We start from the raw sequence: 15,634 nt of genomic DNA, 5'->3' as shown, positions 1-15,634 counted from the left end.
GTATGCATACAATGGAATATTGGGCAACTATGAGAAGGAATGAAGCCGTGAGATGCACAACGGGGTGAATGGATCCTGTAGATAGCATTCTGAGTGAAGTACGCCAGAAACAAAGGCAAACACTACAATGTCTCACCAATATGGACTAACTACAATGTGTAAACTCAGAACTGAATCTTGGAGCACAGCCTATCAGGGGAATGATTACTGTAATGGTCCCTAGATTGTAAGCTCTTACAGCAGTAAAATCTATCCCTGAACTGTAATGGCTATCTCCAAACTCTGAGATGCTTATCCCTTTGTGTATAACCTGATCAATCTCTGGAATGTTGGGTATCTGTGTGACACCTGAAACTCAGAGCTAGAGTTTGGCAGATATGAGTGTCAGTACTAGCACATACAGTAACTGTTTAAAAAAAAAAAGCTGAAAAAGAGCCCAGACTTCAATTAGAGATATGAATGTGAAGCAGATCTGATTAAGACTAGGGAAAATGGTGCCAAAGGGTAAAGGTCGAAACTGACTGCGTTTTAAAACTTCAACTTCTATGCGAGACCAAGGGAGGAGATGTTTGTTTGCCACAGAATCTATATTTTCTAAACAACATAACTTCTATGGTCAGTTTTTTTCAAACACCATAATTACATGGAACTTTGAACAGGAAGTGAGAAGTGAGTTATGGTAGGTTTGCGTAGGTTAGAGTGAAATTGCAACAAATTCCAAAGTAATTTGGACAGAGAATAAAAATATACATGCACGGACTCCCTGAGGAGCTGGGGGAAAATGTGCAAGTGTTGAACTTCCTCACCTGGATTGTTGCTGATGTTCGCACAAACATTAAGGACTGATGGTTTATCATGTCCAGCCCTCTATCTTGGGGCTTGCCCTTCTGAAGCTCGTTACTGTAAAGGACAGGCTAAACCTGCTTATAATTGTACCTAAGAGTCTTTCCCTGAGTATCTCTTTGTTGCTCAGATGTGGTCTTCTCTCTCTAGCTAAGCCAACTTCGCAGATGAACTCACTGCCCTCCCCCCTACGTGGGACTTGACTCCCACAGCTATAAATCTCCCTGGCAACACAGGATACAACTCCCAGGGATGAATCTGGATCTGACATCATGGGATTGAGAACATCATCTTGACCAAAAGGGGGATATAAAATGAAACGAAATAAAGTTTCACTGGCTGAGAGATTTCAAATGAAGTCAAGAGGTCATTCTGGTGGAGAATCTTATGATATAAAGATAACCCTTTGTTAGGTTTTTATGTATTGGAATAGCTAGAAGTAAATACCTGAAACTATCAAACTCCAACCCAGAAGCCTTGACTCTTGAAGATGATTGTACAACAATGTAGCTTAAAATGGGTGACAGTGTGACTGTGAAAACCTTGTGGATCACACTCCCTTTATCCAGTGTATGAATGGATGAGTAGAAAAGCAGGGAAGAAAACTAAATGAAAAATAGGGTGGGATGGGGGGGATGATTTGGGTGTTCTTTTTTCTTTTATTTTTTATTCTTATTCTGATTCTTTCTGGTGTAAGGAAAATGTTCAAAACTAGATTGGAGTGATGAAAGCACAACTATATGATGGTACTGTGAACAGTTGATTGTACACCATGGATGATTTATGGTATGTGAAAATATCTCAATAAAACTGAATTTAATTAAAAAAAAAACTGATGAATCCACAACTATAGGACAATACTGTGAACAACTGATTGCACACTTTGAATGATTGTATGCTATGTGAATATATCTCAATAAAACTGCATTTAAAAAAAAAGCCAAGGCAAACAACAGACTGACCAACAAAAAAAAAAAAAGGAAAAACTGGGGAATGAGATGTCATAGAGGGCTTTAGAAAAATCCAACATATTCCTGGGAATCTAGAATGGGAAGGGCTGTACATATTATAACAGGAAAGTCCTGAGAAGGTCCTAATCTTTCACCTCTGGTTGACCCTGAGGCTCTAAGCAAGCAGGAAGTGAAAGCTAGGGCAGAGAAGTAAAAAATGCTGGTGTAATAAAGGCACGTGCCAAAAAACACACAGAGCACCTCAGCAAAGACCGGGAGACATATCAGCCAAGGCATTTAAGGAAATATCTGTTAATTAATCATTCACTGACTAGGGTAACCAAGCAGATTTCAGTAGCTGCATAAGACAAAGAAAACAGACTTTAGAGAATTAGTCAAGGAAAATCACTCAACAAACAAAGAGCAGCAACAACAATAACAACAAGAACAAACCCTGGGGAAACAAGAAGATATGATTTCCAGAGTTGCCACACTGTCTTATTTTATATTTGTATATTTAGTAACAGTCATTGGCCACTCCAGTTTTTGCCACGTTATACAGTCCCAGTCTTCATCATCTATCTTTACCTCTGGTGTCATACATTCTCCTATCCCACCCCCTTCAGCTTTACTCACAGACATCTTTGTTCAGTGTACTTACAATACTGTGCTACCATCACACAGTATTATGCTATCTATTTCTGGATCTATACAATCAATCCTAAACATTCTGTAGTCCTTCAGCATCAAATGGCTGGTCTCTGCCCTCTTTCTATCTCCTGGTCGCCTGTGTTGTCAGCTTTTAACTCCCAAAGTTTGTTTATCAATATCTGTTCATATTAGTGAGACCATACAGAATCTGTCCTTCTGTTTCTGGCTAACATCACTCAACATAATGTCCTCAAGGTTCATCCACATTATTAGATGATCCAAGCCTTTGTGCTGCCTTACAGCTGCATAATATTCCATCATGTATATATACCACAGTTTATTTATCCACTCATCCTTTGATGGACATTTGGGCTGTTTCCATCTCTTGGCAATTGTGAATAATGCTGCAATAAACATCAGTTTACAAATGTCTGTTTGTGTCTTAAGTTTCAGTTCCTCTGAGTATATACCTAGCAATGGAATAGCTGGGTCATATGGCAAATCTATATTTAGCTTCCTGAGGAACCTCCACACTGTCTTTCAGAGTGGTTGCACCATTCTACATTCCCACCAGCAATGAATAAGTGTGCCTCTTTCTCCACATCCTCTCCAGCACTTGTCATTTTCTGTTTTTTGGATAATGGCCATTCTGGTAGGTGTGAGATGATATCTCACTGTGGTTTTGATTTGCATTTCCTTAATAGCCCACACTGTCTTATTTTAAATGTCCAGTTTTCACTAAAATTATATGACAAAAAAGAAACAGGGACATAGAGCCCATACACAGGGGAAAAAGCAGTCAACAAACACTGTCTCTAAAGGCCAGGTGTTGGATTTACTAGACAAAGACTTTAAAACGGCTATATAAAATATTTTTTAAGAACTAAAGGAAACATATCTAAAAAACTAGATAAAGTTATGAGAGCAATGTCTCACAGCAAATAATATTTATAAAGGGACAGAAATTATAAAAATAATCAAATAGAAATCCTGGAGTTGAAAAGTACAAAAACTACAATGAAAAATTCACTAGAGGGGTTCAACAGCAGTTTTGAGCTGGCAGAAGAAAGAATCAGTAAATATGAGGATAAGTTAAATGAGATTACTCAGTCTGAGGAACAGAAATAAGAATAAAGAAAAATGAGCAGAACCTTAGAGACACGTGGGACACCATCTAACATACCAACATATGCATAATGGAGTCCCAAAAGGAAAGGGGAGAAAGGCAGAGAAAACATTTAAGGAAATAATAAAGAAGGCTGAAAATTCCTCAATTTTGATGAAAAATATATACTTACATATCCAAGAAGTTTAATGAACTCCTAGTAGAATAAACTCAAAAAGATCCACACCTAGACACACCAAACTGTCAAAAGCCAAAGATTAATAGAAGGAAACTTCCTCAGCTTGATAAAGGTCATCTATAAAAACAAAGAAGTTTTTAACTTGTTATGCAAAAAAATTAAATAAAGGCATCCAGATTGGAAAGCAACAAGTAAAAATATCTCTATGTGATTGCATGATCTTGAATATAAAAATTCCAACCAATCCTCTAAAAAAACTATTTGAACCAATAAAAAACTCACCCATATTGCCAAGACAGAAAAATCAATTACATTCTATACATAAGCAAAGAAGAAGGAAATTAAGAAAACAGTTTCATTACAAAAACATCAAAAAGAAAACATACTTAGGAATAAATTCAACAGAAGTGTAAAACTTATGCTTTGAAAACTACAAAACACTGTGAAGGAAATTAAAGATCTAAGCAATTGAATAAACATCCCAAGTTCATGGATCAGAAGACTTAACATTGTTAAGAAGGCAATATTCCCCAAATTGATCTAAGAGTCAACATAATCCCTATCAGAATCCTAGAGAGCTTCTTTATAAAAATTGACAAGTTAATTCTAAAATTTATATGGAAATACAAGGAAACAACAATAGCCAAAAACAATCTTGAAAAAGAAGAACAAAGATGGAGAAACCACACTTTCTGATTTCAGAAGTTATTATAAACCAACAATAATCAAGACAATGTGGTACCAGAACAAGGAAAGACATATAGATCAATGGAACAGAACTGAATAACCAGAAATAAACCAATACATCTATAGGGTCAGCTGATTTTTGACAGGGTGCCAAGACCTCCTGTGGTGGCCCGGAACTGTATGTACCCCAGAAAATCATGTTCTTAAAGCGAATCCATTCCTGTGGGTGTAAACCTATTGTAAGTAAGTTTTCATGAGGTTACTTCAGTTAAGGTATGGCCCAGGGTGAGTCTTAATCCTCTTACTGGAGACCTTTATAAGAGAACAAAATTCAGATAAAAAAAAGAAAGAAAGCTGGGAATGCAAGAAGGTGAAAGCAAAGAAACCTGGAAAAGAAGGGAGAGACCAGCAGATGGTGCCATTTGCCTTGTCATGTGACAGAGGAGTCCAGGATTGGTGGCAGCCAGTCTTCAGGAGGAAAGCATTGTCTTGATGATGCCTTGTTTTGGACATTTTTACGGCCTCAAAACTCTTAAGCTCGTAAACTAATAAATTCCTACTGTTAAAAGCCAAACCCATTTTTCGGTATATTGCTTTTAGCAGCCTAGCAAACTGAAACACTTCCCAATTAGGAAGGGACAGTTATTTCAAGAAATGGTGCTGGGACAACTGGATAGCCACATGCTGAAGAATGAAGCTGGACACTTAACTCACACCATTTGCAAAAATTAACACAAAATAGATCAAAGACCTAAATGTAAGACTAAATCTATAAGACTCTTAGAAGAAAACATAGAAGTAAACCACCATGACTTTGGATTTGGCAATGGATTCTTAAATATGACACTAAAACAAAACAAAGCAACATAATAAATTAAACTTGAATTTACCAAAGTTAAAAACTCTTGTGTTTCAAATGACAATACCAAGAAAGTAAAAAGAAAACCCACAGAAAGGAGAAAATACCTGCAGATAACATATCTGGTAAGGTACTTGTATACAGATTACATAAAAAAATCTTACAACTCAATTAAAAAAAAAAAAAAACCAAATAACTCAATTTAAAAATGGGCAAAGGACTTGAACAGACACTTCTCCAAAGATATGCAAATGGCTAATAAGCACATGAAAAGATACTTTACATCATTAGTCATCAGGGAAATGCAAATTAAGACCACAAGGAGATACCATTTCAAACTCATTAGAATGGCTAGAATCAAGGATGATTATAATAAAAAAGAAAGGTAATAACAGGTATGGGACAGGATCTGGAGAAAGTGGAACCCTCATACACTGCCGGTGGGATGTAAAATGGTACAGCAATTTTGGAAAACAGTTTGTTAGCTCCTGAAAAGGTTAAACATAGAGAGACCCAGCAATTCCACTCCTAGGAATATACTCAAGAAATGAAAACATATGCCCACACAAAAACTTGTACACAACACTCTAAAAAAGAAAAACGAAGTGGGAGGACTTACACTCCCTGACTTTGAAGCTTATTATAAAGCCACAGTTGCCAAAACAGCATGGTACTGGCACAAAGATAGACATATAGATCAATGGAATCGAATTGAGAATTCGGAGACAGACCCTCAGATCTATGGCCGACTGATCTTTGATAAGGCCCCCAAAGTCACTGAACTGAGTCATAATGGTCTTTTCAACAAATGGGGCTGGGAGAGTTGGATATCCATATCCAAAAGAATGAAAGAGGACCCCTACCTCACCCCCTACACAAAAATTAACTCAAAATGGACCAAAGATCTCAATATAAAAGAAAGTACCATAAAACTCCTAGAAGATAATGTAGGAAAACATCTTCAAGACCTTGTATTAGGAGGCCACTTCCTAGACTTTACACCCAAAGCACAAGCAACAAAAGAGAAAATAGATAAATGGGAACTCCTCAAGCTTAGAAGTTTCTGCACCTCAAAGGAATTTCTCAAAAAGGTAAAGAGGCAGCCAACTCAATGGGAAAAAATTTTTGGAAACCATGTATCTGACAAAAGACTGATATCTTGCATATACAAAGAAATCTTACAACTCAATGACAATAGTACAGACAGCCCAATTATAAAATGGGCAAAAGATATGAAAAGACAGTTCTCTGAAGAGGAAATACAAATGGCCAAGAAACACATGAAAAAATGTTCAGCTTCACTAGCTATTAGACAGATGCAAATTAAGACCACAATGAGATACCATCTAACACCGGTTAGAATGGCTGCCATTAAACAAACAGGAAACTACAAATGCTGGAGGGGATGTGGAGAAATTGGAACTCTTATTCATTGTTGATGGGACTGTATAATGGTTCAGCCACTCTGGAAGTCAGTCTGGCAGTTCCTTAGAAAACTAGATATAGAGCTACCATTCGATCCAGCGATTGCACTTCTTGGTATATACCCGGAAGATCGGAAAGCAGTGACACGAACAGATATCTGCACGCCAATGTTCATAGCAGCATTATTCACAATTGCCAAGAGATGGAAACAACCCAAATGTCCTTCAACAGATGAGTGGATAAATAAAATGTGGTATATACACACGATGGAATACTACGCGGCAGTAAGAAGGAACGATCTCGTGAAACATATGACAACATGGATGAACCTTGAAGACATAATGCTGAGCGAAATAAGCCAGGCACAAAAAGAGAAATATTATATGCTACCACTAATGTGAACTTTGAAAAATGTAAAACAAATGGTTTATAATGTAGAATGTAGGGGAACTAGCAATAGAGAGCAATTAAGGAAGGGGGAGCAATAATCCAAGAAGAACAGATAAGCTATTTAACGTTCTGGGGATGCCCAGGAATGACTATGGTCTGTTAATTTCTGATGGATATAGTAGGAACAAGTTCACAGAAATGTTGCTATATTATGTAACTTTCTTGGGGTAAAGTAGGAACATGTTGGAAGTTAAGCAGTTATCTTAGGTTAGTTGTCTTTTTCTTACTCCCTTGTTATGCTCTCTTTGAAATGTTCTTTTACTGTATGTTTGTTTTCTTTTTAACTTTTTTTTTTCATACAATTGATTTAAAAAAGAAGGGAAAGTTAAAAAAAAAAAAAAAAGAAAAAAGAAAAACAAGGAAAAAAAAAAAGATGTAGTGCCCCCTTGAGGAGCCTGTGGAGAATGCAGGGGTATTCGCCTACCCCACCTCCATAGTTGCTAACATGACCACAGACATAGGGGACTGGTGGTTTGATGGGTTGAGCCCTCTACCATAAGTTTTACCCTTGGGAAGACGGTTGCTGCAAAGGAGAGGCTAGGCCTCCCTATATTTGTGCCTAAGAGTCTCCTCCTGAATGCCTCTTTGTTGCTCGGATGTGGCCCTCTCTCTCTGGCTAAGCCAACTTGAAAGGTGAAATCACTGCCCTCCCCCCTACGTGGGATCAGACACCCAGGGGAGTGAATCTCCCTGGCAACGTGGAATATGACTCCCGGGGAGGAATGTAGACCCGGCATCGTGGGACGGAGAACATCTTCTTGACCAAAAGGGGGATGTGAAAGGAAATGAAATAAGCTTCAGTGGCAGAGAGATTCCAAAACGAGCTGAGAGGTCACTCTGGTGGGCACTCTTACGCACACTTTAGACAACCCTTTTTAGGTTCTAAAGAATTGGGGTAGCTGGTGGTGGATACCTGAAACTATCAAACTACAACCCAGAACCCATGAATCTCGAAGACAGTTGTATAAAAATGTAGCTTATGAGGGGTGACAATGGGATTGGGAATGCCATAAGGACCAAACTCCACTTTGTCTAGTTTATGGATGGATGTGTAGAAAAGTAGGGGAAGGAAACAAACAGACAAAGGTACCCAGTGTTCTTTTTTACTTCAATTGCTCTTTTTCACTCTAATTATTATTCTTGTTATTTTTGTGTGTGTGCTAATGAAGGTGTCAGGGATTGATTTAGGTGATGAATGTACAACTATGTAATGGTACAGTGAACAATCAAAAGTACGATTTGTTTTGTATGACTGCGTGGTATGTGAATATATCTCAATAAAATGATGATTAAAAAAAACAAAAAAACAAAACAAACAAAACAAAAGAAAACAAAACAAAACAAAAAAAGTAATCCACCAAATGTTAGCCTGAAAGATAAAAATGCTTAGTCTTATGAAACGTTTCACTGATAAATAAAAATTACAGTATTAAAAAAAAAAAAAAAAAAAAAAAAAAAACTTGTACACAAATGTTTACAGCAGCATTATTCACAATGGCCAAAAGGTGCAAACAACCCAAATGGTTCATCAACTGATGAATGGGATTTTTAAAATGTGTATACCCATATGACATATTCAGTCATAAAAAATAATGAAGTACTAATACATGCTACAAGATGAACACTGAAAACATTATGTTAAATGAAAGAAGCCAGTCACAAAAGATTACATACTGTATGATTCCATTTATATAAAATGTCCAGAATAGGCAATTCCACAGAGACAGAAAGTAGATTAGTGGTTGCCAGGGTTTAGGGATGACAGAAATGGAGAATGACTGTAATGGACACAGGGTTTTGTTTTTTTTTTTTAATAAAAATGTTCTAAAATTAGATAATGGTGATGGTGCCACAACTCTGTGAAAAAACTAAAAATCACTGAATTGTACATTTTAAAAGGTGAAGTACACAGCATGTGAATTATATCTCAATAAAGCAATTATTTTTTTAAAGGAGGAAAAATGACCAAAAAAGTCCTGCAAAAGCAACTTATAAATAATTTTTAAAATGTATCTGCTTCCCCACTGTACTGTAAATGTACAGAATATATATCAAATCTCTTCCCTCCTCCTGTGCCAACCTTCCTATCCATTAATAGAAATTATTAGAGTAATATCTGAATAATCTCTTTCCTTCCCCATATATTCATTTTGACTGTCAAGTCCTGTTTGCTTTATTTCTGTGGTATCTTTCACATTTGTCACCTTTTATCCCATTGACCTCACTCTAGATAAGGTCTCTCACCCGAACTACTGTGGTAGCATCCTAACAGGTATCCTGGCCCCCATCTCTCCTCATCTTTCACTTGTCCCCTCTCTTTTGCATATTTTGAGAGTTAACCTTCCCAAAATAAAAAGTGTGATGATACTCCAGTGTGACTCAAAAGCTATAAATACAAAGTCAAAATTCCACATGTAGCATTCAAGTTACTCTACAAACTGGCCTGATCCTATCACTTCATATGCAACAACTTTTTCCTAAATGTCCTCCTCGCTAGCCACATTATTTCACAAAAATGTCTTGCACTTTCATCCCACTCTATATTTCTTGCTGCTCTCTTCAAACTGAGATAATCACCCCCTCCCCCCCACCTTTCTATTCATTTAAATCAACACCAGCCTTGAAGGCTGTTTAAATGCTTATTTCTGCCCTAATTCTCTACGGGAAAGTGAATTATTTCATCCTCTACATTTCATTAGCATTTTATAACTTTATTATTAAAATGAGCAAGACAGGAGAAGGGAAATAGTATAGATTCTGGAGCCAGACAGACCTGTGTTCAAATTTCAATCTTGCCACTTATTTGCTTCGTGGCCCTGGAAGCTTCAATTTCCTCATATGTAAAATGGGAATGATAATACTTCACAGAGTTATTATGAAGACCAAATAAAGTACATAAAACAATAGGTACACAGGAATCCTCAGTAATGTCAGTTCCTTTCCGATCTCATTCTGCTTGATATTAATGTTTACATATCTGTCTTCCCCACTAAATTATAAATTGGTTGAAAGAAACACTGTATCTTGGTCATCATTATGGCCCCCAAAAAACTGTTATGAAGGCACCAAATAAAGCATATATGTTTTAGCTATATAGCTGACCACACTCTTAACACATGGTAGGTATTAAACATTTACTGATGAAACAACAAAATATTGGGAACTTTAAAAATTCAAAAGCTCTAATTAGTAACTTTCTCAACATCCCATTTGAAAATAATCCAGTTGGCTGTAGAGAAATAGACTTAACTAGTAATCTTGATTCATTTTGTTATGATCAATTATTCTTCAATTTTAAAGACAAACAAAAATTGAAGAATAGAAGAAAAACTTAAGCCACTGTTACAGAAAAAAATCCACTTCAAGAAAAATGTCATTCTACAACTACATGGATCTCACTGACACACTGAATAAAAGAAGTCAGACATAAAAGCGTACTGCATGATTTCTTTTACAAGAAATTTTAGAACAAGAAAAACTAATCAATAGTGATAGAATCATATGAGTAGGTACCTGGGGCACGATGTGGGGAGGTAGACTGACTGCAAAGGCGCACAAAAGAACTTTATGGGGAGAGGAAAATGTTTTACATCTTGATTAGGACATAAGAAATTATCAAAAGTCATCAACTTGTACACTCAAAAATCTGATAATTTTATTATATGAAATCATACCTGAATTTTAAGAAAGCCTGAGCCATATAGAGCCAGTTTCTCCAACAGAAGGAAAAAGAAGCAGAAAGTACCAAATATGTTCAATTATTTACCAGCACTATTAATAAAAACTGAAAGGGATGCTATTTTTCTGTCAGAGCAAAGGAAGTTTCATATTAACCAATGCAAAAGTCTTTGTTTAAAGAAATAGAAAAAACGATTTAAGTATTAGATGAACACGTATTTAGGGTTGTTTCTGCTATAAACTATCGGTTTCACTGGAAAATAATGTTTTGGTTGTTAAAATAGAAAATGTTCATATTATATGTTTTTATCGTAGTATTCACAATGATAACTTTATTTGCCACCACAATTATAACTGAGCAATTACATTTAACAGACATTGAAGAAATAACTACAAAATATTCCTATAAAGAACAAGTACTACCCAAACATGTTAGAACCTAATTAATAAATCAGAAACTACTTTGCTAAATAAGCTAGAAAACTTCTGGTGATGTTATTAACTCAATCTTAAGGACCTCTATACAAACAATTTTTTCACATCATTATTAATGGTTGGAAAAGACTCTGTATAATTATTTTTAAATAACTGAGGTTCACAATTTTGGAAAAAAAAATCTTAAGATTATACATTGTTTTTAAGGAAAAGAAATTAGTGGAGCTTCTTTCTTAAAACACTTCTTTTTCTTTAGTCCTGTAAATTAAAATATACTCCAGATACACTGTAGTGACAAATAACTAAGGCAAGCAAACACCAAACTCACAATCTCAATTAAACAAAAACAACACAAACATTCTGTCTTTCCAACAATGCAGGAGAAAAGTAGGTTCCCTTACCTCGTCATCATCATCAGAATCATTCCCAAACACTGACGGTTTTTGCAAAACAGGGTGCAACTGCTGTGTTTTCTTTGGCAAAATAAGCCCATACCTGCATTTTTTTTTTTTTTTGAAATAGAAATTACACCATTATCTTTAAATGTTTAAAAAGAAAAATTCACCTCTTCCAGATGACGCTACTAGGTCAAAAAAATGACAGCCTATGAACACGTAGCAGGCTGTTCCTGGTTTTCAATGATCAAAAACTTTTATTATGCCATAAAACTTTATAATTATTACTCCTGGTGATTATTTGTGCACACGGGGTCAAACTCAAATATTATTTTTATCAAGGAAGAGAAATAACTTAAGAGTTCAGAAGTGTTTTAGATGGTAAAGGGACTGAACATTTGAAAAAGGACATAACTTAGTGGAAAGTCCAGTTTATGTCCACTGAAAATAAAAATGCTCTAAATTACTCTTGTGGTATATCAAGGGTCAAGAAAATAACTACATTTTTTTGTTTACTAAGTATTTAAGCAGTTTTAAAGAAGCTAATGGACAATATAACCCACACGAAGTAACTGGGGGAACCCATCAAAATACACGTTGACTTTAAAAAAAAAGATTACATTAATTGAGAAACCCAAGTAGCCACGAGGCAAGTTCTCGTTACACTTTATCAAGCTCTCTTGCTTTGTCTTGGAGCATCTGAATCATCCCATTAGATACAACACATTTGGTTTCTCACATTTTTGCCTTTAAGGTTCGGAGATCACCAGAAGCCCATCAAAAATAAGGAATACACGTCAAAGAAAAAACTTCCGAGTATCTACTGTATTTGTCTCTCGGCAATGTACACCCCAATCCCTAAAAGCCTACCCTTTTCTGTGGCTTCTCAGCATAATATCCCTAAAACGAGAAGGGAGGGCGGGAATCAGGACTTGAGCTTCTGCCAAGGAGAACAAGGCCCTCTAAGCAAGCCAGGAATTTTGTCTCTTCTCTGCCCCTGAGAGAATCCAACCGGGGAGAAACTCAAGCGCGGGGTAGGAAGCAAGACTGAGGGGCCTCAGACCGAGCTTTTGGAAAATAGAAAAGTCTCGCTCTCTGCCCCTCATCCTAACTTCCTTTATTTCCTCACAAGTTTCTCCCTCAAACTTCGGGCTTCCATCCTGGAAAATGTAGGGGTGGGGGTGGGGAGGGAAAAATAATGTTCCTCAGAATTTCTCGTTCTCCCCCATCTCTAGCCCTGGTGACAAAACCCCTTCACTTCCACAGCACTTTCACTCCTCAGCCAAAAACACAGTCGCCCTGACTTTTTATTCCCCAAGCTGACCCTAACTCCCGGATCACTCACTGCCTGCCCGGAACCGCCATCTTGCTGCCGTCTCCGCTGAACGTGGCCGACGCCGACGTGACGCCGACGCCGACGCCGACGCCGACGCTGACGTCGTCGCAGAAACTCTCGCGTAGCTTTGAGCGTGACAGAAACAGCTGAGGCTGTGACTCCTTTTGAGTTCCTCCCACAGTGCTGGTGACCACGTCCTATGGCCTTCGGTTTTGTTTCGTAGCTCACCAGCTGCTGCGAAATCAGTGAGAAGAACAGAATAATGAAATGGCACAATTGTAGGTCGGTAGTTCGCAGCAGCAGCATCACATGGGAATTTGTTGGGCATGCAAATTCTCGGGCCTCACCCCAGAGAATGTGGCCCAGCCACAGGAGTCTTAACAGGCCCGCTAGGTAGTTCTGATGCTCACTCCAGTCTGTAACCACCACTGTAGAGTGTGAATTTTTCCTCTTCAGAGGGGCTTATTGTAAAGTATACCTGCCTCGGGTAATTAGGCAGAATGTGATGATATATACGCCAATAGCACCTCCTTTAGGACCGAAATTATTAATAACCGTACCGTTTATGGTGACGCTGGGTTTAGGAAGCAAAACCACACTGATACTTCTTTTTTTTTGTTCTGGTCACATTCCATATGTGCCCCCTCTTGTCCCATTCCAAGATAGAATTATTATCTGTCTTATTCCAAAGAGATCTTTTCAATTATTGAGAGAATGGTGTTAAAACCTCCAGCTATAATTGTTGATTTGCCTATTTCTCATTTCAATTATGTCAGTTTTTGTTACATTTTTATTTTGAAGCTTTGTTATTAGGTACATAAACATTTAGGATTCTTTTATGTCCACTTTCATTGACTCCATTATCATTAAGAAATAACCCTCTTTATCTCTTTGCCCCTCTTTATCTACTTGATCTGATACTAATATTACCTGCTTTTTTTTTTTGATTAATGTTAGCAAGTTATATCTTTTTCCATCCTTTTGCTTTTAATCTATTTTAATCTATTTGTGGATTTCTTGTTGGACAGCTTATAGTTGGGTCTTGCTTATTTATCTGATCTGATGGCTTCTTCCTCTTAATTGAGGTGTTTAGGCCATTTCATTTACTGCCGTTATTGTTATGTTGCTGTTTGTTTTCTTTGTGTTCCATCTGGTCTTTGGTCTCTTTTTCCTTTTAGCCAAACATCTTTGCTTACCTTTTTTTTTTTTTTTTTTTTTTTTAAGACAACAGACATTTATTGTCTCACAGTTTTGGAGGCTGGAAATTCAAAATCATGTCAGCAGGGTCATGCTTCCTCTGAAACCTGTAGGGTTCTGGCAGTAGCTTGCCTGCAATCTGTGTCATAACTCAGTCTCTGCCTCTGTCACATGGCTGTCTTTTCTCTGATCTGTCTCCTATTGATTATGTCCAAATTTCCTCTTCTTCTAAGGGCAGCAGTCTTACTGGATTAGGACCCACCCTAATTTGGTTGGCCATATCTTTTATTTTTTTTAATTAAATTTTTATTGAAATATATTCACATGCCATACAGTCATCCATGGTGTACAATCAACTGTTCACAGTACGATCATATAGTTATGCTTTCATCACCACAATCTTATTTCTGAACACTTCCCTTACATCAGAAAGAATCAGAATAAGAATAAAAAATAATAGTAGGCAAGATGGTAGACTGGTGAGCTGTATGTTTTAGTTACTCCTCCAGGAAAGTAGGTAAAAAGCCAGGAACTGCGTGGACTGGACACCACAGAGCAATCTGTCTTTGGGCATACTTCATACAACACTCATGAAAACGTGGAACTGCTGAGATCAGCGAAATCTGTAAGTTTTTGCGGCCAGGGGACCCGCGCCCCTCCCTGCCAGGCTCAGTCCCGGGGGAGGAGGGGCTGTCAGCTCCAGGAAGGAGAAGGGAGAATTGCAGTGGCTGCTCTTACCGGAAACTCATTCTACTGATTCAAACTCCAACCATAGATAGACTGAGGCCAGACACCAGAGACTCTGAGAGCAGCCAGCCCAGCAGAGAGGAGACAGGCATAGAAAAAAAACAACACGAAAAACTCCAAAATAAAAGCAGAGGATTTTTGGAGTTCTGGTGAACACAGAAAGGGGAAGGGCGGAGATCAGGCCTTGAGGCGCATATGCAAATCCCGAAGCAAGGCTGATCTCTCTGCCCTGGGCACTTTTCCTTAATGGCCCTGGTTGCTTTGTCTATTAGCATTTCAATAACCCATTAGATCTCTGAGGAGGGCCTTTTTTTTTTTTTGTTTGTTTTTTTTTTTAAATCCTTTTTGCTTTTTCTAAAACAATTACTCTAAGAAGCTCAATACAGAAAGCTTCAAAGAATTGAAATTTGGGCACGTCAAGTCAAGAGCAGAACTAAGAGAGCTCTGAGACAAAAGGCAATAATCCAGTGGCTGAGAAAATTCACTAAACAACACAACTTCCCAAGAAAAGGGGGGTGTCCGCTCACAGCCACCATCCTGGTGGACAGGAAACACTCCTGCCCATCGCCAGCCCCATAGCCCAGAGCTGCCCCAGACAACCCAGTGTGACGGAAGTGCTTCAAATAACAGGCACACACCACAAAACTGGGCGTGGACATTAGCCTTCCCTGCAACCT

The 15,634-nt window shown here is 37.6% G+C and overlaps 1 protein-coding gene across 4 annotated transcripts in view; it reads right to left on the bottom strand.

The window, feature by feature from the left end:
• The window catches only part of NSRP1 (nuclear speckle splicing regulatory protein 1), a 72,552-nt gene extending 59,478 nt beyond the window's left edge, over nucleotides 1-13,074 (bottom strand). Inside the window, exons 1-2 of one of the 4 annotated variants that reach the window (XM_037809341.1) lie at nucleotides 13,023-13,074; nucleotides 11,684-11,777 (exon numbers count right to left, since the gene is read on the bottom strand). In XM_037809341.1, the coding sequence (XP_037665269.1) occupies nucleotides 11,684-11,777; nucleotides 13,023-13,042 (114 nt within the window). In that variant the 5' untranslated portion in view covers nucleotides 13,043-13,074. The other 3 variants (XM_037809342.1, XM_037809340.1, XM_037809343.1) reach the window with 3 other exon arrangements.
• Nucleotides 13,075-15,634: the final 2,560 nt, after the last annotated feature.

The sequence above is a fragment of the Choloepus didactylus genome, chromosome 18, assembly GCF_015220235.1.
Source record: "Choloepus didactylus isolate mChoDid1 chromosome 18, mChoDid1.pri, whole genome shotgun sequence".
NCBI classification, from domain to species: domain Eukaryota; kingdom Metazoa; phylum Chordata; class Mammalia; order Pilosa; family Megalonychidae; genus Choloepus; species Choloepus didactylus.
The sequence above is the reverse complement of the archived record's forward strand: the minus strand, read 5'-3'. Positions and strand labels throughout refer to the sequence as shown.